This window comes from Schistocerca piceifrons, chromosome X, assembly GCF_021461385.2.
Source record: "Schistocerca piceifrons isolate TAMUIC-IGC-003096 chromosome X, iqSchPice1.1, whole genome shotgun sequence".
NCBI lineage: Eukaryota > Metazoa > Arthropoda > Insecta > Orthoptera > Acrididae > Schistocerca > Schistocerca piceifrons.
In genome coordinates this window covers 2,389,501-2,417,180 of record NC_060149.1, presented here as the reverse complement: position 1 = coordinate 2,417,180, position 27,680 = coordinate 2,389,501, and the positions used below count along the sequence as shown (strand labels likewise).

The 27,680-nt window shown below is 38.4% G+C and overlaps 1 protein-coding gene across 1 annotated transcript in view; it reads left to right on the top strand.

The window, feature by feature from the left end:
• The window catches only part of LOC124721371 (src substrate cortactin), a 135,403-nt gene that overhangs the window by 8,685 nt on the left and 99,038 nt on the right, over positions 1-27,680 (top strand). The window contains exon 2 of the mRNA XM_047246304.1: positions 4,098-4,263. Coding sequence (XP_047102260.1) covers positions 4,106-4,263 — 158 coding nt within the window. The 5' untranslated portion in view covers positions 4,098-4,105. The remainder of the gene's footprint in view (positions 1-4,097; positions 4,264-27,680) is intronic.

Genomic DNA, 27,680 nt, shown 5'->3' with positions numbered 1-27,680 from the left:
ATAAGTTAGGTGGGTCGACAACATATTCCTGTCATCTGACACACATGCCGTCGCCAGTGTCGTATAAGATATATCAGACGTGTTTTCCTGTGGAGGAATCGGTTGACCTATGACCTTGCGATCAAATGTTTTCGGTTCCCATTGGAGAGGCACGTCCTTTCATCTACTAATCGCACAGTACTGCGGTGCGGTCGCAAAACACAGACACTAAACTTATTACAGTGAACAGAGATGTCAGTGAACGAATGGACAGATCATAACTTTGGGAAAATAAAGTAAGTAAAATTTTCACTCGAGGGAAGACTTGAACCCAGGACCTTCCGTTCCGCAGCTGCTCACGCTACCCATGGGACCACGGTGCTCCTGAGTTCTCACTTTCCTTGATGTTGCCTATCTTGAGCATGGGCTATTCAGTTTGTATATTTTACTTATTTTTTCATAGTTCCACACAACTTCTTCCTGTTTTCTCGATTGATCTGTGTTCAGTTTTTCAAGGCCTATCCACTGTGCCATCTTATAACTAAATGTGAGGGCGGTGCGATGGTGAGGTTCCCTTGTTAATTGAATTGACAGCCTTGAGAATTGTACTGTTTATCGAGTAATCGAATTCCAACAGATTTCTTTTGGAACTCATGTGGATCACCTCACACTTTTCGTTATTTAGCGTCAGCTGCCACCTGCCACACCATACAGCAATCTTTTCTAATTCGCTTTGCAGCTGATACTGGTCTTCGGATGGCCTTACTAGATGGTAAATTACAGCATCATCTGCGAACAACCTAAGAGAACTGCTCAGATTGTCACCAGGTCATTTATATAGCTCAGGAACGGCAGAGGTCCCAGGACGCTTCCCTGGGGAACACCTGATATCGCTTCAGTTTTACTTGATGATTTGCCGTCTATTACTATGAACTGCGACCTAGTATTGTAGTCAATGCAAAAATTCATGCAGCAACAGAAGAAATGGTAAGCCATGTCCTTAAAAGTATCATTTACTGGTTTTCTGTGAATGGTCTCGCTCTCAATTTTAAAAAGACACAACATACAGTGTACTATCCGAATGGTGAAATGAAATGATCATATGACACTGATGGCTGGGAGTCCACACCCGGGGAAGTTCGGCCGCCAAGGTGCAGGTCTTTTCAGTTGATGCCACACTGGGTGACTCGTGTGTCAATTATGATGAAATGATGATGAGGAAAGACAACATCCTGTCGCCAAATAGAAAATCTCTGGCCCAGCTGGAAATCGAACCCGGGCCTGCTGCATGGCAGTCAGACCCGCTGATCACTCAGTTAAGGATGCAGACACACCAGTGACAAGTTAACACATGGTGAGGAAATAACAAATAGGATGGAACCTCCAAAATTCTTAGGTGTCCATATTTATGAGAATTTAAACTGGAAAAAGCACATTTTTGAACTCCTAAAACCACTTAGTTCAGCCACATTTGTACTTCGAACCACTGTAAATCTTTGGGAGAGACAAATCAGTTGGTTGACATATTTTGCATATTTTCATTCAGTAATGTTATATGGAATATAATGTGTTGGGGAAACTCATCTTCAAGAGTCCGCAGTTCGTGGTCTTGTGGTCGTGTTCTCGCTTCCCGAGCGTGGAGTCCTGGGTTCGATTCCCAGCGGGGTCAGGGATTTTCACCTGCCTCGATATGACTGGGTGTTTGTGTTGTCCTCATCATTTCATCATCATTTATGAAAGTGGCAAGATTGGACTGAGCAAAGGTTTGGGAATATGTACGGGCACTGATTGAGCACCCGACAAACCAATCATCATCATCATCATCAAGAAAGTGAGTTTTCATTGCAAAAAATGTCCTGCAAGACTAATATGTGGTGCTCACTCATGATCATCTTGTAGACATCTGTGGGCATTCTGACTACTGCTTCACACTATGTTTATTCCCTCATGGAGTTTATTGTAAATAATCCATTGCAATTCAAAAGGAACAATGATTTACATAATTACAACATCAGAAGGAAAAATGACTTTCATTACTCCACATTAAGGTTGTCTTTAGCACAAAAAGGTGTGCATAATGCTGCAACTACAATTTTTTATTGCTTACCCAAAAATATAAACTGTCTGACAGGCAGCAAAGTAAAATTTTAAAACAAATTGAAAAAGTTTCTCCTTGACAACTCCTATTCCACAGAAGAATTTCTGTTATTGTAATGTATAAAGGATGCTGGGTAGAAATTAGTAACTCACAAATGTATATTTAAAAAGAAATAAAGGCCTTATAAATGTTCAGCATGTATCCATTTTTAAAAATTAATTTGCGATGTGAATGTAAAAATGACTTGTTCCACATAAAAATGTAATTTTTCTAATGTACGAGGTGTTGAAAAGATGTGTTGAATACTTTGAGAGGTGGTAGTACTCATTGAAACAAGAAAAATAAGTCCAATAAACATAGATCCGAAAAGACATACTTTCTGCGATAAACACGTATTTACTGGAGGTGTTCAGTGTGGCATCCATTCATGACCCCTCTGCCCTTTAGTGTAGGGAATGATGCAGTCTTTGAAGTATATATGGTTGTTGTATGTGCTGGCACACATTGAAGATGCGGCCCTGTAGTGTTCGCACATCATTGATCGGTATGGCATAGATCAATTCTTTTGAATGTCCCCATAACTAAAAGTCTAGGGACCAGTCCAGTGGTCCTGAAATTTCTGTCATATGTTCAAGCATCATTGTGATGAAAGTGTGCAAGTGCGCCGTCATGCACGGACCACATTTGCATTCATTGCTGTAATGGCACAACCTCCAGTGAAGTAGGCAATAATTAATGAGAAAGTCTAGCAAATGCACCCCAGTTAACTTTTGAGGTAGCACATATGGCACTATCAATCTATCGCCAAGTACATCTGCCTATACGTTGATTGAGAATCAGTGTTGATGACCTCTTTCCTGAATTGCTTGGGAATTTACATCTGCCCATACATGCTGGTCATTGATATTCACAGTACCGCCTCTTGTGAACCCTGCATCATCAGTAAATGAAATCTCGGGTGTGAACAGTGGATATGCGGCACACTACTTCTGCAAAAGCCATTCACAGAACCGCTGTCTGCCCCATTATGATCCTGTGGCCTTAGGGCCTGAACATGTTGTAGGCGGTATTGGTACAGCAATTCTTAATGAAGTACCCCCCCCCCCCCCCCTGCCCTCCACCCTGGTAATAGAGTGATGAGACATGTCTTCTGCTGCTGCTAATCGCTGCACAATGGTCTCAGGGGTTTCTTCCACCAAATGTAGCACACGCTCCTCCACGTCAGGTGTGCAGATGGTGCTGGGCCTTCCACGGTCAGTCTTCGGAGGTGCAAGGTACCTCTGTCCCTCAGACTCTAGAGAAGTCTCCTGAACAGCTTATCAGAGAGCACTCTGCGCTGTGGATATTTTTCAGTGTAGAGGCACTGGCTCGTAGGCTATGTCCATTTGCTGTACCACAGCAGAATGTCATATCTGCCCTTTCACTTATCAAGTAGTAGGCTTCCACTGCTAACAAGTGATAGAAGAGAGAAAATGTAAATGTATATGTAAACAGCACAATAACAGTAAGCACATAGGTGAACCCACATTTGGAAGAAGGTAAAACACCATGAAACATACCCAGGGTTGACAGTACTTTACAAGAAGGCACACAAACACGACAAAAACTAACATACAACACAACCCAAACAACACGGCTGACTGCAGACCACCTAATGGTGAGTAGAGTACAGTGAGTAAGACATCAGAATATCCTGCTGACAGATTTGATGGAGTGCCAGTGCAGTGACTGTGCTAATATCTGCAACCATGCATCACACAGCCCTTCCTATAAATACGTGCTTATCTCGGAAAGTATGCATTTCCATACCCATGTTTGTTGGACTTATTTTTCTCGATTTGATGAGTTCTACCACATCTCAAAGTATTTGCACTTTTTTTTTAACACCCTGTATAGTGTAGTTTCTTGTGGATGCTCACACACAAAAATACCTGGGATGTAGTGATAACATAAACTACTAAACAACTTCCTTCTATGTACATTCTCTGTACTTTGTAAACTGAAGGTGTTATATTTTCAGACTGCACAATGTGGAAGGCGACTGCTGGACAAAATCTACAGATAGCTGATGGAAATGACGATGACTGGGAGACAGACCCAGATTTTGTTAACGATGTTACTGAACAAGAACAGCGATGGGGATCCCGAACAGTTGAAGGCTCAGGAAGAACTGTTGGTGCAATAGAGTAATTATGGAGCAAGCTCATTCTCACTTTTATATATATATATATATAATCATAGTGTGGTGCAAACCTAACTGCCTTATGCTGATTCTCCCTTACAGATATGATACCATTACTTTGTCTTGCGAATTGTAAATTTTCAAACATATGCAGTCGGTGATTTCTTGCCAGCCAGAACCCTGTTGGCTGTTGTGCATTCCACAAGACACTAATTTGATTGCATGAAGTTTAAGACATTGCTTCTTGCTTTATCTGTAGTGCATTGCTGTTACACACATCGCTGTGCCCATTAAAATTTAACTTCATAATTACTGATAAGCTGAAGAGTACTATACATGCCAAACAGACTCGGCATGTGATTCTACAAGGAATGCATCATTTATCAGATAAAGGGCCAGTTTTAAATTTTTGCAGACCCATATTCACACAGAAATGTAAAACCATATGGTGGATCAATTTCTCTCTGTTTGTCAATAAAAGTTGTACTTGTTGTTCTAAATGAAAGTACATGTACATGTACATTGCTGTTTTCTCTTGACTACTCAACAGCCCAGTAGAGTTAAACTTAATTGATAGGTGTGCTGCAGTGGTGCAGATGAAAGCTGAACTTGATACATAAATTACAGTCAATATTTGTGCACATGTTTCTTAACTGGTTCCAGACCTAAAGACATTGAGTGATCAGCAGAACATCTCACTATTATGATGACAATAACAGTAATATTTAGGGATTGCAGTGTTGAGATTTCAGACTAGTGAAACTAATTGAAAACTTGTGCACATTTTGTAGGTTGCTTTACATATAGTGTATAATGTCTTTTGGTCATTATTATTATTATGTTTATGGTGGGATGGTCACAGACATCTACTAGTTGGTTTTGAAGGTGCTGTAAATTGCTGAGGCAAGCAATCTTCTGCATGTAAGTTTCAAAGCTGTTTCATCTTACACCTGTACCACCAAAGAATCTTTGGTTTGGTGTGTAGAAAGTTAAGATAATACAAAATTTGGATAAGAATATTATTTGAAGAATAATATATGTAATAGATTTGAGGACAGTGGCACTTATTCTTCTTATAAACACAAATTGGCTGTTGACAGTACAGCTAAAATAGGTGCTCCTCTAGAAGGTTGAGTAGTAGAAATTTGTAACAACATTTGTGCAAAAGATGAAAATATCTATGTTCAGAGACGTATTCCTTGTTAAAACATGCAAGAACATAAAAACTATTGCTCAAACATTTATCTATTCAGTAAACCAGTGCATATTCCAAAGATATACTTATAGTACAATGGCTGTGTTAATAATGCTTTTTATGGGATACCAAGGCCAAAATTAAATTTGTCAGAGACACTCATTATTTTGTTGTTGTCAATCATGTGACCTGATAAAGTGCAGTGAGTATTCAAATTGAATCATACTGGAAAACAAGACATGAAATGAGCTATGAAGTACAGAGAAGATGAAACACAGAAGAGAACAGAACAACTCCTTGTTGCTCACTTACCTTTGTGCAAGGCAGTGGTGACCATGAACTGCACTGCATACGAATTAAGCCTATATTTCAGGGTGGTCACAAGGGTCAAGATCTGTTGAGGCTTATGAAAGATTCTGTAGAAACACACCATGCTGCAGTGTTTACAAACTACAATTTGAATACATCATCATCACAATCTTATTTAATCACCCTCTGTTAAACAAATAAATTATAAATTCAGTTGACACTGTGGGTGTGGAACTTGAGCTCATGATCATATTTGAAGTAGTGTTTGGCTTGAAAAATAACTACTTATGGGTTGATACTGAACTGATGCAAAACAGTTCCTTCTTTAAATTAAAGTTTACCATGTTTATTTGCAGAGCTTGTTGACTGCATCATAAAATTAATGTATGTAGGTGGAGTCAACATGGTTGATTGAACTATATGGCATTATGGTTTATTATTTTACATCAAAATGTTTATCAAAAAAATTCCTGTTTTGGCTAAGAACTGTTTCAGTAACAACCCAAGCTGACAACCAGTGCAAACAAAGCTTCACTAACATCCTGCTAAATCAGGGCCGGCCAGAAATTCTGCACGCGTGCGGTGCTCTTGCACATGTGCAACTTCCGGGTCACAGCATGCACGCCACAGCCGTCAGCGTTCATGTAGTGCATGTTCCTACACACAGATGTCGCTCCTCTGTTACACAAAGTGCGTCATCGACACCTCGTATGTATATACCAACCTGGGCTGTGTCTGTAAGATCTGTTTCTTCATCGAGCGCAACAGAGAAAGCAACAAATTATTTAGCCTTATTTATTAGCTGCCTGTGCAGATCCCCGTCCATAGCACTGATACGTCTTGTCACTGTTTGTTTGGATAGACTGATATCTTGAAACCTGCTAACTTTCGTGGGACACACAAGTTCTGCAGCATCAATCAGACGCCCTTTCACAAACTCCCCTTCAGAAAAGGGTTTCCCAGATTGTGCAATTCTTAATGCGATTTTAAAACTTGCTCGCAGTGAAGATTTAGTGTGGTTGTCATTCTGGAAAATTGAAAACAGTACATTATACACCGTACAGTAAAACAGACATAAATGTAACACAAGAAACTAAGAGTTCAAGAAGTATCAGTTACTTTGGCGTACAGTAAAATCGAGTTGATGTGTCTCAACCATTTTCTGAAGGACATTTAGTTTTGCTTGCTGTTCTTCACTGTTGAGTACACTACACTCGTCTTTGTGATATGTATTGTAATGTCTTTCAATTGAAAACTTACACTGGATGCCTATTATTCGGCGGTACAGCAAATACTGTGAGTTTTCACCAACGGCAACAAAAAAGAATTGCAGTTCCCAGTCGTTTTTAAACGACTGAGAACATAGATCTCCCGTCCTTTGCTTTTTCACAGTACTTGCCATTTCCCAGTACTTCTCTGTTAAGCTTACGGTCACCAGGGGTAAACGAGACTGGATATGTTGCGCTCTTGTTTGTACCACAGGATAGTGGAGCCGCCGCCATTCATTTAGGACACATGTCTAATAACAGATGTCGCTGTCACACACGTGCGCACATGTGCAGCACTTCCGCACGTCTGCACACTGTGCAGCGTTTGGCCGGCCCTGTGCTAAATGAAAACCAAAGTTCATTTCCTACACTTATTACTACTTTTATCATGATACCATATGAAAACTCGAGTTCAAAGTATAAAATACTTTGGGAAAACACCCAAGTCTCACATTGACTTCTCTTGCAAAATTGATAACTTTCCACTATGTAGTTTATACTGTTTGGAAACTAAGAAGACTAATCTGTCTGTACTGTCCTGTCATGAAGTCTAGGCAAGTTTGCATAAATGACATCTTGTGTGAAGGACACTAAAATTCATGTTAATTTTCGTGGTATACAGTGTATGAACATTCAATTATTTCTCATATAATGTAAAATCAATGAATTAGACTTTTCGTAAATAGTAAATTAAAGTACAAGAAATTATGAATATAACTTGCTACTAAACTGCAATGGATAGCCCTACTTATAATTTATTTTGTTTGTACCATTTTCTTAACTTAGAACTATAATTGTACGTTTGTACACGAATTCTGCATGTCTTACATTTACATAATTAATATGGGGTAAAGGTGATAAGGTGCCTAGTTCTTCATACTGCCGTGTGTTTCCATGTGTTATTCAATTTATCTGCATTGAATTTCCATCTCTCTGGAATCTTAAGTGCAGCTGTTTCTTGTAAGTCCTTAATACGTGCTTCAATGGGTTTTTCTCATGGCACTAGCTGTACCAGATACTTTTGCCACCAATACTTTCTGCTCCAGCCCTGTACAGTAGCCAGCACTTAGCTGTATGTGGCCACAAATTCTTACTTTTATTCACTTACCTGGAGTGAAGTTTTCTGCAGTCTTTACTATATGGAAAATACTTTACTTACTGTGCTGATCTCCTTAAAGCTGGACTGGATGCACACAACTAAGTGACACATCTGTGTACGACTGCCCTTGATGGAATTTCGTAACATGCTCAAAGCAGGTGTTCATTCTGGTAAATCCTCTCACAGGTCAAACTTTCTGACAGAAAGCTATGACATTTTTAAATTATTAGATTTTAAACTTGGAGAAACTTCCTCTTACTTAAAACAGTTCAAGATCTCATGTGTTATGCAGTCACCTCACAGCGTGTATATTGGTCAAACCGAGTGACCAATTAGCACTCACGTGTCAGAGCATGAATGCTACATATGACTGAGGCAACTCAGCAAATCATCAATTGCTGAATACAATGTGGAATGCAGCCAGACTATCAATTTTCAAGAAGTCAGTGAACTTGCTTGGCAGCTCCAGTGAACTTGCTTGGCAGCTATCGACACAGCAGGGCTATTGAAAGACGTAATTGAGCATCCCAACTGCATGAGCAAGAAGTATAGCTACAAGTTGCTGAAGGCCTGTCTGCCAGAAATTCCAGTTACCCTGAAGAGAACGGCTACATGTATTCACCAGCCAACAGCTCCACAAGACTTAGGTTCACATGCATGAACAATTGGCCATGAAAGAACTGCCATGCCGCATCAACATCTTGCTACAGGAAAACACTGCGATGTCGGTACAAGTTGACCGTTGGCTGCTGATTCGCTATTGCCTGACAATCACTTTTTAGAGTCTCCTCCACAGGCATCTCGACTTCAAACTGTCTAATGCAATACCAGAATGTGATGTAAGTTGTCACCTAATAATCAAAATAAGATCCCTGAAAAGAATCACTGTAAAGACACTTGAAACACCTGTTTTATAGTTGTTTACATACTTCAACTGATGCAGCCTAACACTGAAAAGATTTTATTTAAATTGACATAGCCCTGTACACTTAATTCTAGCTGTGTTCAATGAGTTTTACTGGACATTTGAAAGCCTGTTGTTTAAATTTTTAATGAGACTTCCGTCAATGCAAACATTTTCGCGTGGAACATATACTCTTTGATACCTTTCAAGCAGTTGTGAAATTGAACCTTTCAGGCAGTTTTGAGATAACTTTCTTTATATTTTTTAGTTTATCATGTTATATTTCTGGGGAGTCCATAGTAGTCTGTAAAAACTTGGAGAAGGTTGTGCATTTTGTCAATTACTTCGTTCCATCAAAAAGTTGTATGTGAGTTACTTTTCTTTTATGTGCCCTGAAAGGAAGTTTTTCTTGTTTCTGAAACAAGAAATCTGAGAACAAAGTGCACTTTCAACCATCAGCTGCATCAGGAAACTGACATTCTTTATTATTTAAAGAATCGCAACAGCCTCACTTAATATTTTGGCTGATAAAAAATTCATTTCCTTTTTAGTGGAGTTTGGATGATAGTGTGACAAAATTTACTTACAACTTGGAGTTCTAAAGAACTATTTCAGATTTGATCCTTCAAATGTGGTTATTATAATTTTCTGCTGTGCCATCATAGTTCTGGTCTCTCTTTCTTTGTATGATCTTTCACATGCTTGGATGCATAAATATGTTTTGTAGTCTACCATATTGTATTTCCCTTACTCCAAAAAAATCCACCATGATTGCCTTGGCCATGACTTGAATCACTACAATCTCTTTTTCCAACAAAAAATTAATTTATAAAATAGTGAATTTGTGTGGCTTTTACTTCCTGTGGATAAGGTGGTACGATTTCTGAAGATTACAAAGTATGGCTATAAACAGTTGCACTTGCAGCGTGAGTTGGTTTCACAAATACACACAGTACCATCTGTTGTCATGACACTACTAATACAAATACTCCTAGACTACAAAAGAACTATTATCATTCATAATATAATGGCAGCTACTCCTGTCATCTTATTGCCATAAATAGACCTGTCATAGTGTCTGTATCCATATTTGTAGGCAGACAAGTTAAACACACAACCGAGGAATGTCATGCAGTCTGCAGTCAAAGAATCTACTTCAAAGAAGTCAAAATTTACTTTTTTCCAGAATGTTTGTGATGTGATTACATTGATTTTCTAGTGAAAGGTGACTACCACACATATTTATAGAAATTTTTTACTGCAGAAATGAAAGAAAAAAGTGCACAGCAGATTACAAGAAAGATCCTTTTCCAGTGTGATTAATATATTAGTTTTTTCATGTCCAAGTTTGATATCAAAGTTTTTCTTGAGGATATTTCCCACTTTCCAGATTCAGTTCACTTGACTTAGATTAGCTTTCATTCCAATGGATCTATAGTGAGGAGATCCTCCAGGATGTAAAACTTGCAAGAAAAGAAGAATGCACAATAAATATTTACAAAGAAAACAGATATACGAGGGTTGGAACTTTAATAGTGGCAACTATTTATTTACAGCTCGTACAAAATAGATATGTGTTTCAAAGTTTTACTGACCTTCAAAGTAGTCACCAGAATTGTGTATAACCCATTGCCAGCGATGTGGAAGTTGTAGGATACTCTTAGCAGTGCCAGTTGTGTTGAAAGTTAGAGTGCTGCGGTCTATTGCCTGAAGAATTTGTAGCAGTTCTGAAGCGAATGCTGTGAAGTGTTTCCTTCAGTTTAGAAAGCGAGTTGAACTTACGAGGGCTTAAGTCAGGGGAGTGCAGAAGGTGGTATTGCACTTAGCAGCCCCATCAGTCAAACAAATCAGTAAAAGCTTGCACTGTACACACTTGTGCATTGTCCCACAAAATGATGGTCAGGTCCTGCAGAAAGTGCCATCACTTCTGTCTCTAAGCAGGTCGTAGGTTGTGTTCCAAAAATGAACAGCATAGAGACAGAAGTGATGACACTTTCTGCAGGACGTGACCATCATTTTGCAGGAAAATACTCAAGCTCATACAGTGCAAGCTGTTACTGATTTGTTTGACTGATAGGGCTGCTAAGTGCTATATCACCTACTGCACTCCCCTGACTTAAGCCTTCATGAGTTCAACTTGATTTCTAAACTGAAGGAAACACTTCACAGCATTTGCTTCAGAACTGCTACAAATTCGTTGGGCAATAGACCACACTGCTCTAACTGTCAACACAACTGGCACTGGTAAGAGTATCCTACAACTTCCACATCGCTGGCAATGGGTTATACACAATGCTGGTGACTACTTTGAAAGTCAGTAAAACTTTGAAACGTGTATCTATTTTGTACGAGCTGTAAATAAATAGTTGCCACTATTAAAGTTCCAACCCTCGTATTAATGTTCCTTCCCCAGATCCCAAGTGAAATGACCTTTGTGGATGTGGAATAAGTCAAAAAATCTTAAATATATTTTCATTTAAAAGGTAATAACAAATGTGTCACAAAACATGGAAATATTCAATATACTGACGAGCATATGACAATTTGTTGCCTATAGTTGCCACGCATCACCTAGAAAAACCATTTCAAAATACTTATTTACAGTAATCACATTACGGCATTGCATTTGTATAGAAGTCATATTGTACATAATACTCATGTTATTTTATATGAGGGTGATTCAAATATAAACAGTAATTGTGCCAGTGTACTGCACAAGCAAATCCAAGCAGGATGGTTTAGTGGGAGTGGGGAGAGGGGAATTGTAAATTGGTATGATAGGGAGAGGGAACCAGCTTGGTTTGCTGCTGCACTCTGTTCTGGCCTCAGTACAGCCATGAGTGAACAAGAGGTTCCTTTGTCTGTTGTGCTGTGTATTATGATGTTTTAACCCTTGAAGGAGTTAAACCCTCAGAGATTTTAACTCATTTGAAGGCACAGTTTGGGGACACTGTACTATCCCAGAACTGAGACTTTACTCGGGTCATAGAGTTTAAGGGTGGCTGAAAAAGTGTAGAGAATGAGGGTCCTACTAGTTGGCCAAGGTCAAGTCTCACAGATGACAGCATCTGTGCTGTTCAAAAGCTTATTATAGGTGATCACTGATACAGTGTTGAAGAAATCACAGCAGAAGTGGGTATCAGCATTGCAAATACTCATGCCATTATCAGTGAACAGTTTGGCTTTAGAAAAATTAATGCTTGATGGGTTCCAAAGTCGTTAATGGAACAAAGAAGAGGAAGAAGAAGAAGAAACAGGTCAGGTTGAAAATCCGTGAGAGACTTCTGAATTGATTCTGGCTAGAAGGGGAGAATTTTTTGAAGTATATCATCACATGTGATGAGACATGGGTCCATTATTACACTCGAGAATCGAAAATGACGAGTAAGGAGTGGTGAAGAAAGGATGAAGCCTGCCCCGTGAAGGCCAAAACCCACCTCTTTATGCAGAAAGTTCTTGTGACTGTGTTTTTTGACTACAGAGGAGTGTTACACATTGATATCTTCGTGACTGATGTCTGGTGAATGCAGCTAACTACTACTAGTCATTAATGTCAGCAAAAACTGCCTCCTGAAACAAAAGATCAGGAATGCACATCAGAGATGTCATCCATTTCTATGACAATGCTAAGCCACACATTGTGAGTTTCAGAAGAGACAGATTGGAGGCTATGCACTGGGAAACCACCGAACACCATCCCTACAGTTCAGATTTGATAACCCCCCCACACGGCTTTTTTTTTCATCCATGAAAGAATTATTTGGAGGGTAACGATTCGAAAACAGTGAAGATGTCAAGAAACATGTGCACAATTGGTTGATGATGCACCCTCAGACTTTTTATGAACATGGCTTTTCGTGAATTAATTGCTGGCAAAAGCATGTAGAGTGTGCAGGAGGCTATGCTGGATTCAATTGTGTAAATGATTGATCAATAACTGTATAACAAATGATAACTATTTATGTATGAATTACCTTCATATTATTAATATTGTATTTTCATCAATCAGTTCTGCTAAGAAATTCATCAATGAAGTGGAAGGGATTGGCCACGAATAAATTGTTTAGGCCTATCGTAAACTGAACTTTATTGGTAGTTAAAATTCTTATAGCTGCTGGAAATTTATTGAAAATGTGTGTTTCTGAATAATGGATGCAATTCCAAACTGAAGTAAATGACTTTATATCTTCGTGAATATTATTCTTATTTCTAGGATTGATTCCATGAAATGAAATGAATTGTAGGTTTGAAAAAGAGATATATTTGTAATGACTAATTTGTTAAGGAATAGCTATATTGGGGAGCAATAGTTAGTGTCCCCAGTTCCTTAAATAGGCCTCTGCTGGGCATTTTTGAGTTCACACCACAAAATTCATATTACATATTTTTAGGCATGGAGAACCTTAGCTGGGCTTGATGAGTTACCCCAAAAATAATCCCATGTAACATTATAGAATGTAAGTAAGCAAAGTATGCAAGCTCTTTTATTTTTGTACCACCGATGGCTGGCAAAATTTGCATTGCAGATAGAGATGTGCTTATGTGTTTTAGCAGTTCTGTGGTGTATTCCTTCCAGTTGAATTTATTATCAAGTTGTAATCCCAAGAATTTAACACTGCCAACTTTATCTGCTTGTCATCATATTTTAGACATTTACTTGAACAAAAACTCTTACAAGTGCTGATCTGAATATAGTGTGTGTTTTTTTTTTCAAAGAGTTTGTGGTGAAGAATTGACTAGGAACCATTTATTAATGTCCATGAAAATTTCATAAACTGAACTTTCTAAGACTAGATTTGCTATTTATTGCAATGTTTGTGTTGTCTGCAAACAAAGCAGCTTGACATCTGGTAATGTTACTGATTAAAGGTCACTAATATATACAAGAAAAAGTAAGGGCACTAAGATGGAACCTTGTGGGACACCACATATAATTAGTTCCCAATTGGATGATAGCTGAATGCTTAATACATGTGTCTTTTGTATGACACCCTTTTTTTACTGTCGAGATCTAGGATTTGAATCATTTTCCAGCATTTCCTGTTATGCCACAATATTCTAATTTACTTAAAAGGATATTGTGATTTACACAGTCAGATGCCTTCAACACATCACAAAATATACCAGTAGTCTGTAACTTATTGTCCAGTGAATTAAGTATAAGGGTCAGTCAAATGAAAATGAGACAGATGGGAAAAAAGTAAGTAAACTGTTAATTGTTTTAAGGGGACACAGTCACGAGGGAACTCCCATAAGGAATCAATGCTAAAATGAGCAAACGTCAGGTACACTTTCTGAAGTAACTAATGGAGATAAAGACCTGAAACTTTTACAGTGTACAGCTGAAACATCATTCTCAAATCACATAAAAATGGTTAATGTATTTTATGTATTTCATGAGTAATCATTTTTTTGTTCTATAAGACAAAAAATTAAAACTTTTCTAAACACATTGGAGCTTGTGAATCTGTTCTTTTTATCACTACTGGTCTACTTTTTATATCTAATTAATCATCGTTGTATTAACAAGAGATACTGTAAGTCTGATGTCTGTAGCAGTCATAGTTTTTGAGAAAAGTGTACCACAAGGTCAAAAAATGTAGTTTTGAGAAAAATGGTATTAAAGTTTTACGCGCAAGAAAGTAATGTACAATGTCATACAGACACACTTTTAAAACATTCCAGGGCTATACAGTGGCTCAGCTTCTTGATCTTTATCTTCTTTTCTTTGATCTTCTGGCTATCCTGGCCTCCTTGGTAGCATTTCCTGCAGAAATATCAGCATAACGGATACGGTCCATGTCAATTTTTTTCAGTCCCCTTTAAGTATTGATACCATCCTTTGTTCCCAAGAGTCTTAATACATCAGTCTTCTTTGACACACCAGCATTGAAGCACATCACTGCATAATGAACACCAAATTTTAGTGTTTCTTTTCTAACGAAAACAGTTTTTGGTAGCCTTGTCCAAATGACAGAATTCAAACTTTCATTTGGGTTTTGAGTTTTTCCATGGAGACACTTTTTCAAGAGCTCTTGTTGGCTAAGGTATCTGAAAATGGGTTTCACAGCTAGCAGGATTTTTTCTGGAATTGAATGTTTGTGCTTATAGCTGGAAGATGTAGCTGGGTTGTTGAATTTGCACCAGCTGTCAGGTCCCCGTGGGCAAAGGTTATGTTGTAGTTCCTCATCTGTTGAAATTTTATGAAAGAATATAGCCCAGATGGCTCTCCTCATTGCTTCTACATTGTTGCAGTTATTTCTAATGGCCATACCATAATAAGTCTGGACCCTGTCTATTTCAGCCTTTGTCAGGCCCCCTTTACCACCTAACTTTTTTTCCTTACATATCTTTACAAGTCGTGATCCCATTCTTTTCTGTACATGTCCTATACTTCCCAGTTTATTAACTTTGACTCTAGGCTCATAAGGTTTATCTTCTACCACTTTCTGATACGCCTTACTGTCCCCGTCCCCAAGATAGTCTGTATAGAGGATACCTCTTGACAGCACAGACCTTTTGAATATGTTAGCAACACCAGCCACTTCCATGCCTCCACTAGAACCATCAAAGTCCTTTTTGCACACATGTTGTATAGTGAGATTTTTGCTACAGATGTCACAGAACTTAGTAATAATTTCAATATCCAAAACCTTCCCAGTATCAAAAGAAGTTGCTGACACAATGCCATTTAGGGATGTATGCCCACGTTTCTGCCAACTGCCATCAAAACCAGCAGAAATTTGCCTAGGGTCAGATTTTGTATCATTCAACTGAACTGCTTCTTTGGTTGCTTTCAACATTGTAGATTCACTTACCTCAGCTACAACTGCACCAATAGTCTTGTTGTAAACATCAAACTTTCTTGGAGGTGGAGAAATGTTCATCACTGCACAAAGAACATCACCTGCACTTCGCCCCTTTCCAATAGATCTAAGTGCATATACTAATCTTATATTGTTTTCATACAATCTGCTTCTTGTTACGTGGGATGACATTGTATCGGCAGTACAGCTACATTCCAAACACGTCAAAACTAAATTACAAACAATTTCCTTGGTTTTCACCACATCTTTGTGCAAAGGAACGTTTCCACCACAGTTTTTACAATTTGTGTGTTTTTCGATAAGTTCACATAATAACCTCACGGAGATCAGAATGTTTGTGTCAGTAACAACAGAAACACTGTTCACACCACATATTGCATTGTCACGCATTTGAGAGGCACTCGGAAAACCGGCAGCATCTAGAAGCTTCTTGCTCGAAGCACTGACACTTGCACTGACTTCACTTTCAGTATTATTTTCTGCCCTCTGTTCAAAACTAGCAGTTTCGCGATTTATTTTTACATATTTATTTCCACGAAACTTAGGCTTATATCCAAACTTCCTTATTCTACCCACTGTGTTATAACGTTTCACAAAATCATTACATGTATATCACCAAAACGTAAACAGCTAGGATGAAGAAACTGACAGGCGATAGTCGACAATGCAGACAGGCTGGCAAACGTCAGAATAACAATTCTCTCTTGCAACCCAAATAAAGCGTATTTATATCCATGGAACATAAATTATTGTTGTACTACAGTCAATGCTGACTACTGCGCAAGACACAGCAAAAATGGATGTGGCGCTAGTTACTGTGCTTCACGAACAAGTTAATAACTCCAAATCTAATAATCAGATTTGTATGAAACAAATGGCATTTTGTAGCCAAATAATTGGAGCACAGATTAAGACTAAAAAAAAGAAATTAGATTTTTTTGAGCCTGTTTTCGACTGTGTCCCCTTAAAAGTAATCACCGTAACTGTTAATACATTTATCCTGCTGTGACACAATACGGTCAATGCCTTCGTGGAAAAATATTTGCAGTTGCCTGTGGAACCATGATTGACCCAGTGTGCACCTGTTCATCCAAAGCAAATCAACGGCCACCAATATCTTTGAAGCCCACCTGTTGCCAAGATTGTTTCAAGTGTGCTGCACAGGTGTCACTAGGAAACCTTTTGACGTCCTCCTTTCAGTTCCGATTTTTTCCCATGCGATTTTTGTATTTTTGGAGCTCTGAAGAAATACATTTGTGACTATCGATTTGCTTCGAAAGAAGAGGTGCGCGCCTGGGTAGAATCGTGATTCTGTAGGCGACCGCGAATGTTTTTCTATGAAGGCATTGACTATCTTCTCGAAGTGGGATGAATATGTTAACAGTTATGAGATGTACTTTTGGGATAATGAACAGTTTACCTACTTTTTCCACCTGTCTTATTTTTATTTGAGTGCCCCTTATACCTTATCACTGTATGTGTATCTAGCCTTCTCAGTATCGGAATATCTGTACTGTGACTTTGGCAATTTATTATTGGTGGCCAAACAGTTAAAAAAGTGACTGTGTAGTACTTTTTCTAAAATTTTTGACAATGCTGGCAAAAGTGAAAGTGGATGGAAATGTGGTGGTATTTCTTTTATCTCCATTCTTAAACAAACATTTAAGTTTACCACATTTCAGCCAATCAGGAAATGTTCCACTGATAAATGACTCATTACACAAATAACTTAATATGTTACCAAACTCAGAAGCACAGTCTTTAATTAACTTTGTTGATATTTTATCATAACTACTAAAATAATTTGATTTTACATGTTTTATAGTGGGCATTACTTTTGCTGGTGTAGTGAGGGTCATATTATTGAAGTTGTGTGTAATGACTGTTCTGAGATATTCCACGATAGCATCTAGTGAACATGACAACTTCACCTCTTCAGTAACAGTTATGAAAGGAAATGCTTGTTAAATAGATTTGTAACTCTGCACACACATTTTACCAATGTATCATTTACTCCTAATGCTGTTTGCTCTTCATCTCTGGTTCTGTCAGTCTCCTCCTTCACTATATACCATATTGTACTTATTTGCTATCTGAGGGGATTATCATCTTCCTGTAATGCATTTGCTTTGATATCAGTATTACTATCTGCAATATTTTGCGGTATATCTTGTAATGAATACAGCATCGACATCAGAGCTGTTTCTGACTGAGACGTACAACTTCCTTTTTATCTTACAAGAGATATTTGTTCCCTGAGTAACCCCAGACTTCTTTGTAGACTTTGGTAATCTATTTATTTCCTGTTTTCCAGATTCAGTTGTCTTGGCCTGCTGTTTATTTCCTGACATGGAAGAAGTTTAAGCAAGTCTGCAGGCTTTTGTGCCTTAAGTTAAAATCTTCTGTGTTGTTAGGACACATTATATTTCACCAGACAATTGATGCTTTGACATCTCTGCTGGGAACTTCTTCAGGATCATATGGTGTCCCCTGTAGACTGAGCACTGTCAGAGACCAATGTCGCCTTCTTTTATAAACAGGCGTGTTCACGTGCTTGTGCTGGAGATGTGGGATTATTGGATAAAACTCTTATGGTTACAATTGGTGGGTCATCATCACTGGATAGTGATAACAGACACGAAAGCATGCAGACTAACATAAAATGCTTGTATGTGCATGATGTTTATACCACCCGCAGAAGATTGGAGAACCTGTGCAGAAGAAGAAGTAAATTACTGAGTGATTGGTCTTCTCTTTCCTGTTGTTGTGATAATGATGTAATCCCCAAATTATCCAGAATTAGTCAACACGTGCAGACAATGAAAGCCAGGAGGATTTACCGAAGGGCAAGCCAAACTTCTTCATGAAAGAATCCAGCAAATGTGCAAAGACTTGAATTATTTCAGCTTCATTTTCGTTGCTTTTAATTTTCCACTGGCAACAACTCTGTCGCTTCAGGACTGGGATAAATTGGACAGTATAACGATTAATCGTTCGGCAAGATTTCCACATTTCAGTGCTATGAAACAGAAAGAGAAATTTGAGAAACTAATGGATAAACTACACAAGAAAGACAACATTGTGTATCTGAAATGAGTAGCAGTGAATCTCTCATCAGGGGTACTCAATGATGCAGATGTCTCAGTTCTGGCCAAAGGTCTGAATTTCGCAACTACATTCCTGTTGAAGAAATTGTAAGTGCTGTCGAAGCATCCTTGTTTCATCTTGAAAGTGCAGGTCAAACAAGTGAGACAAGATGTGTTGAGAATTCTATGAAAATTGAAACCACCCAAAAGCAGCATATCGGTACAAGAAAGGAAAGCTTTTAATGAACTCAAGAGATAAGGGAAATGATGAAGTTCTTATGAACATTTTGGAAGACCATGACAAGATGGAACAACTATTAGCTTACTCTTTGTACTGCAAGTTAAAAAATGATCTGACAAACAGAATCATTCAGAAAGTGAAAAATTTGATATCAGAGTCCAAAGTGGATAGCTCTTATTACAAAGAATCCATCACCTCAAAAACCTGTCTCTCCCAGAATGTGTGGACTACCCAAGATACACAAAGAATCAGTTCCTTCGCGATCTAGTGAATGAGATTAACTCATAAACTTACTTTTTAGCAAGTCTTTTGTCTGGAAAACATGTCGTTGGAAAATCAAATACTTTTGTAAAAGATTCAAAACTTTCTTAGAAATTATAAGCATGGTGAAGATATCAGCAAGTGACATTCTTGTTAGCTTCGATGTGACATCGCTATTTACAAACATCCCAGTATCAGATACAATGGAGATCATAAGGGAGAAAGTTGCACCAGATGTTTATGGCTTAATTAATTTATGTCTTTGATGAGCTGTTTTAAGTATGATGGTGAGCTCTATGAACAGACTGATGATGTTGCTTTGAGCTCACCCTTGTCGAACAGTAGCAGCTGACATTTTTATAGATTATTTTGAGCAACAGGCATTAAGTAGTGCTCCTTTGAACAGACTGATGGTTTTGTTACGAGCTCACCCTTGTCGAACAGTAGCAGCTGACATTTTTATGGATTATTTTGAGCAACAGGCATTAAGTAGTGTTCCTTTGAAGCCTTCCTGTTGTATCTGCTATGTGGATGATACGTTTGTTATATGGCCACACAGCAAAGAGGAGCTTCATGGGTTCCATACTTCTTAACTGCAATTCATCCCAAATTTGTCTTGGAGGTTGAAAGTGAGATCGGTCTCCCGCTCCTAGATGTGTTGGTGTATGAAAGATCTGACACCACACTAGGACACAGAGTGTATAGGAAGCCAACCAACACAAATAAGTATTGAGATACCACTTTGCACCTTTACCCAGCCCAGACACGAGCAGTGCTCAACACACTATCTTATGTGCCTTCCACAACAGCTTGGAATTAGAGCTGGATTTTTTAAAGAAGACTTTGAAGTCCAGTGGCTGTGACAGTTTGTCTATAGACATGGCTTTTAAGTGAAATATTAATTTTGCTAATAGAAACGACGATGAACTGCCCTCTCACTCTGTTAAGTTATTGTTTGTTTCTGGGGTCACTGATCACTGAAGGGGTCACTGATCACTGAAGCTGAATTCTAAGGAAAAAGGGTATTCAGACCACTTTAGTCAAACCAAAATAAAAGAGTTTTTCCAATGGGAAACGGATGCAGTTGATTGCCTCTATGAAATAATGTGTGGCTGCAGCAAAGTGTATATAGGTACATCAAACCATGTTTAACAAATGTGGTGGTTGCCGTAGAATTTTGAAAGAGGGGGTGTTCTGTGTAGACTGTAAGTTATGGTTTCATTGGGGCGAATGTAGTGGCGAGGAAACGAGGGTAGAAAATGAGGCTCTTCCATGGCAGTGTAGATTATCTAGAAAGGACAGAAAAATCTCGGAACAGGGGGCAAAAATTTGTGCCCTTAAGGCTGAATTAGAAAACGCGAACTTGGAATTACGTAGGTTAAGGGAGGAAAAAGAGACTGGGAACTGGGAAAAGGTAGCAAGCAAAGGGCGAAAAAGGGAAACAATTGTAAAAATTCCAGAAATTCAATTAGTAAATCAGTTTGGCTTGCTATCTGAAGTGGAGGAAGGGCTTCATCCAGATGTAGTGGAAAGCAGGTTGAAGCAGAATATTAGCTTAAAGAAAAAAGAAAGGTCGGGATCAAACCAGAATAGGAAAAGAAGAATTCTGCTTATAGGCAGCAGTCATGGGAGGGGTGTGGGCCAGCTGCTTCAGGAGAAATTAGGTGCAGGGTACCAGGTTACAAGTTTTGTGAAACCAAGTGCTAGCCTTAGCCAGGTGACAGAAAACTTAGATCAGCTATGCAGGGACTTTGAGAAGGAAGATCAGGTAATTATAGTTCGGGGAGCAGGAAACAGCCTGGCTATGAATCCAAGATACACTATTAGGAGTGACCTGGATAAAATAGGAGCAGATATTGAGCACACAAATGTAGGGTTTGTGGAGGTCTTTCAGCGCCATGATCAGCCCTGGGTAAACACTGCTGTAAGGCATGTTAACACTGAGCTGAACAGGATGCTCTAGGACACTGGCAAAATCTCACATAAGTGTTGTTCCAGTAAATGCTATTGGTAGGTGGGGATACACTACACATGGCCTGCACCTGAACAGGATGGGGAAAAGTAAGTTAGCTTCTCTATTAGCAGAAACTGTAAGGGGGTCCACAGTCACACAAGGGGTGATCCTGTGGTTAATGGGTCCAGGCAGACAGGTTTTTTAGGTTAAAGGCAAAGTCCAGACAGATGACAATCAGGATAAATAGAATAAAAGAAACTCCATGTACAGTTAATAGGGGTATAGCTAAGGTCAGTATCAACATACTTCATCAAAATAGCAGTGGAATAAAAAATAAAGTAGATGAGCTATTAGTGTGTTTAGATGATCTCAAAAATAAGAATGAGATTGGTATACTCTGTCTGTATGAACACCATGTAACTGTGGGGATGGATAGTGTCAGTATAAGTGGGTATAATTTAGCATCCTACACTTGTAGATCTAGGATGGATAAAGGAGGAGTTGCCATTTTCATAAAACAAGAGTATAAATGCAAAACTGTAAAAGTAAGCAAATTTTGTTTTGATCAGCACTTTGAGGTTTGTACATGTGAACTTCAGCTAGATAATGTAGTATTGATATTAGCAACAGTGTACAGGTCCCCATTAGGAGACTGGGAGCTGTTCATAAAAAAGTTTGACTCCCTATTATGCTGTCTGTCAGACAAAAAGAAGAAGTTATTAATCTGTGGTGATTTCAATGTAAACTTTCTAAATAATTCTGGTAAGAAAAGTGAACTAGAAGTTTTATTAACAACGTATAACTTAGAATCAGTAATCAATTTCCCTATACGTATAGCTCAGGACAGTAGCACGCTAATAGATAATGTATTTGTACAGAAAGGGGATGTAAAACAAATACGTGCTTTCCCTGTGGTAAATGGATTGTCAGACCGTGACGCACAACTGATTAACTTACATAACCTAACAGTGTGTACAGTTCAGAAACCATTAAGTAAAAGTGTGAGGTCACTCAACCCAGTATCTATACAGCACTTCATAAAAAGCTTAAGAAATGTTAATTGGGGAGATGTATATAATGAGCCAAATGCTAATGATAAGTGTAACATATTTTTTGATAAATTTATATCCCTCTTTGAACATTGTTTCCCAAAGAAAATTACTAAATGTAACACCACACTCTTTTCAAAGAAACCTTGGATTACTACAGGTATTAAAGTGTCTTCAGAAAGAAAAAGAAAACTAAATGAGACAGCAAGAACTAGTAAAGATCCAGAAGTAGTTTTACACTATAAAAATATTGTAACATACTGAGAAAAGTTGTAAGGAAATCAAGAAATATGTATATAAGAGAAGAAATTAACAACTCTGGCAATAAAATGAAATCAATATGGAATGTTGGTAGAAGGGAGACAGGAAAAGTAACCACTGGGGTAGGTAGTATTACTGTTAAAGAGACTGAGACCATCCTAACCAACAGTACACAAGTAGCTAATGTATTTAACGACGATTTCTTAAGTGTAGGAGAAAAAAATTGGTGAGAACAGTTCAAAAGAAAAAGCCATTGAAGAGTCTGTTTTGAAAAAAAATTAGTCAGATTAAGTTTCACCTAACAACCTCTTGTGAAATAAGTAAAATTATTAAATCTCTGAAAAATAATTGTTCTGTTGGAGTAGATGACATCTCTAATAAGATATTAAAACAATGTGGAGCAATTAGAGCTGATGTTTTGAGTCACATATGTAATGCATCACTAACTCAAGGTATTTTCCCAAACTGGTTAAAATATGCCATTGTCGGGCCTCTCCACAAAAAGGGGACACCACAGATGTCGATAATAATTGGCCATTATCCTTGCTTACAGCATTCTCAAAAGTCTTCGAGAAAGTAATGTACTCAAGAGCGGTCAGACATCTCAACAGCAATGGGATACTTAGTAAATCACAGTTTTTTAATCTCATTTTGTTCTCTTTTGTTCGTTGCATCTGCTCAGGGCGGACGTCATAAGACATCCGTTTAAGTTCGTTGTTGATCGGTTAACTCAGTTTTTTTATTACAGAGGGCAGCTAACCCTCTGACCGAACACACTGAGCTACCGTGCCGGCTAGTTTGGATTTCAAAAATGCTGTTCCACTGAGACAGCAATTTACAATTTCACTGTCCACATAATAGAGTCTTTAAATAGTAAAATGTCACCAATAGGAATTTTCTGTGACTTGTCCAAAGCATTTGATTGTGTGAACCATGACATTATGTTACAGAAATTACAATTCTGTGGTATAAATGGAATAGCATATGAGTGGTTTAAGTCATACTTACAGAACAGGAAGCAAAAAGTTTCCTTATATGGGTCAAGTGATTTAAATAAGTTTTCCACTTCATCTAACTGGGGTAAAATTACATTAGGTGTTCCACAGGGTTCAACCATAGGTCCCCTTTTGTTCTTGATATATGTGAATGACCTCCCTTCCTATCTGAAACAGGAAGCTGAACTGACACTGTTTGCTGGTGATACAAGCGTCATTATTAATCCAGTAAAAGAAAGTCCAATTGAAAATGATACAAATAAGGTCTTTGGAAAAGTCATTAATTGATTTTCTGCAAATGGGCTTGCTCTAAACTTTGAAAAAACACAGTACATCCAATTTTCTGCTGGAAAAAGCACAGTTCCTTCAATAAATATAACACATCAACAGAAGTCAGTGGACAGGGTAGAGCATACTAGGTTTTTGCGTGTACATGTAGATGAGAATCTTAATTGGAAAATTCATATTTTGAATCTCCTAAAGTGACTAGGTTCAGCAACTTTTGCAATCAGAGTAATTGCCAATTTTGAGGATATAGACATTAGTAAGCTAACATACTTTGCATAGTTTCATTCTCTGATGTCATACGGGATAATATTTTGGGGTAACTCAGCATTTAGACAAAAAGTATTCACTGCTCAAAAGAGAGTGGTTAGAATAATGTGTGGGGTTCATAGTCGCACATCTTGTAGGCATCTTTTTTAAAGATTGGGAATTCTTACAACAGCCTCACAATACATCTACTCTCTAATGAAATTTGTTCTCAACAACATGGACCAGTTTAAAAATAACAGTGACATCCATGATTATAATACCAGAAAAAAGGAAGACTTACACTATCTTTGGCACAGAAAGGGGTAAAATATGCTGCTATAAAAATTTTCGACAAATTACCAGGTGAAATAAGGTGTCTGACAGACAGCAGTAATAGCTTCAAAAATAAATTGAAATCATATCTCCTTGACAACTCCTTCTATACCATAGATGAATTCTTGAATAGGAATAAATAAATCTATAAATATAGAATGTAGTATATGCATTTGTGCCATTTAAGGGAATGGGGTAAATAATAGAAATATTAATCTTTAACTCTGTATTCACATGTAACTTCAATAGAAAGGATGACTGTAGGCTTCTGTCATTGTGGTTTCCTGCCATCAAGGAAGTGAATCTCCAGTCATGGCGTATGAACAGTACAGTGCCCTGGAAGCCTTTCTGGACAGCAATATTTTGGATAAACATTCCTTGTCTCTAATTCTGCCCATTTCACTTCTAGCCAATGATGTTGGCCCACCAATAGCAGCAGGGGAAATTTTAACCAACAACTCTTCTCCAGCGTAAGTGTGGGAAAAATCCCTTTCGAACCAATGATGTTAGCCAAACAACAGTAGCCACAAGAGTTTTAGCCAATAACCCCCTTCTTTGACATTAGTGCAGGAATACTTCCCTTACTATCCAATGGTAATGGCCCACCAATGGTAGCCACAAGATTTTTATACAGTAGTCCCACTTCTCCAACACAAGTGCAGGAAAACTCCCCTTTATAATAGGATGTGACACTGGTCTCTGACAATGCTCAGTCTACAGTGGACACCATAAGAGCCTGAAGAAGATCCTAGGAGAGGTGTCAAAACATTGACCATTTGATGAAATATGACGTGACCTAACAACCCAGCAGATTTTAACTTCAATGAAAAAAATTTGCCATCAAGAGATGTTCAATATCACGCAAAACATTGGTAAAAGATTGATACAATCTCATCCTTTGAGTGAGACTTATAAACTTATTTATCATGGATCATACAGTGCAGGCTTTCATTGATGGTATTTACATCCTTTGTGTTTTTTGTTATATGGGCATTGGATATGGCCAAGGGTGTGTTTCTATGGCTAATGGTTGATCTCCAATCTTTGATCTTCTAATCCTAGAAACGTCATCCAGATGATATAAAGATACAGTTAATGTTTTCAAAGTCAAATAAGCACTGTTCTATGTTTACTATTGTGCAAGTTTATCAAATGGCCACAGTGTTTAGATTTCTCTGTGTACATAAATTGCTTTGGCCATCGTTAAAGGATGGGAAATTTCTATAGTGGACGTAAAGCTCAGATATTTTAATAATCAGTGTAGAAGTCTGATGTACATATGCCATCTTTAGTGATCCTACTGGCAGTTGAGCATTTACCACAGCTATCAAAGTAGACTGACTGAATGATTTGAGTGACCAAAAAAAAAGGTTTTTTAAGTTGCAAATGAACTCAAATGTATTCAGTGCTCAAACTATAATCATTATCTGCAAAACTTAAGGATGAGATAGATAAAGTATTATAAAATATTAACTAGTAGATGGGAATGTACAAAAGTACAGGAGCATGTTGCCAGAGGTCTCCCAGTCATGTACAGGAAGTTGGATGTCACATAGTGTGAGGTCAGCACGACTATAACACCAAATAAGGCTGTCCCTGCAACATGAGGTAGTTGAAAGGACAGGAGAAGACAGCACTTGTCAATCAGTGGGCAGTTACAGTGCATTGTGGTGGTGTTCTTCGTTACAGTATGGCCCAGAGACAACATTCGGATGACTTCACACAAGGAAGAATCGTCAGGATACTGGAAGAAAGACAAAGTTTGATAAGTGTAGCCCAGGAGTTTGGGATTGCTCACAGCTTTGTTTAATGTGCACGGAGAGCATTACGGACCACAGGCACTGCTGCCCGAGGGAGAGGAGTTGGTTGACCGTGGTCAGCTACAGCAGCAGATGACTGCTGACTGACAAGTAGTGGAGTCGTGTGCTCTTCTTGAATGAAGACAGATTCAGTCTGGGTGGTGATTCTTGACATACCCTCATATCGCGAGAGGTGGGAACGTGTAATCCACCCAGAAACACTGTCGAACATCACCGTTTTGGTGGTCGACCTGTTACGGTGTTCGAAGGCACAATTTTGCGTGGGCATATTGAAATCCAAATCTTTGAACGTGGCGTACTCACCGGTCAACATTACTGTGACACTGTACTCCTTCCCCATTCGCATCTTTTCAAAAGTGCATTTGTCTCTGACTTTATTTTTATGGATGATAGCGCATGGCCATGTCAAACTGTGCAGGTGGAGCAACTCTCGGAATGAGAGGATATTTGGCAAAAGGACTGGCCTGCTCATTCCCCCAATTTAAATCCCATCGAGCATGTGTGGGTGCATTGGTGAGATGTATTGCAACGTGTCCACACTCTCCAATGACCACCCAGCAGTTGTCTACCATGCTGGTGGAGGAATGGATCACCGTGCCACAAGAACTTCTTACCAACCTTGTGGCCAGCATAGTAGCATATTGCAGGGCATGCATTGCCATCTGTGGTTATCACACACCCTATTAAGAACCGTGTCCCATCTTTTGTAATGATCAGGGTAATATCATAAATTGTGGTGACTTCCATGTGCAATTATTGTCTTTGAATAGAAGTGTTATTTCTGTCTGTCTCGTGTATTTCTTTCAGTTGCCTTCTTTAGTACGCTGTAGTAGTTCTTTCTATGTATGGTTCATGTGCTGTAGTAGTTCTTTCTATGTATGGTTCATGTTTCATCAATCTTACTTGACACTGACACATCATGTGAAAGTTACTTTCATCCTTAATTTTTGTACATCAGTGTATTTCATCAGCTACTTTGTGCTTATTTCCCTGTTATCCAGCATCAGGCTAGGTTGGCACGTTTATGGTGGTTCTCCATTTTCCTCTGTTTTTCCACCATTCTTCCTCCATAAATGTTTCGTTCCAGTCCCGATTCTTTCTTCTTAAACTTGTGTTTGATGAGTTAATCCGTCTTGCTCTAGGTCTTGCTTTTGCCCACAAATATGGCCTCCACCATTCATTTTGGTATTCTTCCAACTTTCATTCTCTTTTTATGTCCAAGTCATTTTAACCTGTTTTCAGTTCTGTCGTTCATCTTTTATGCACCACTACGGACTACATTAAT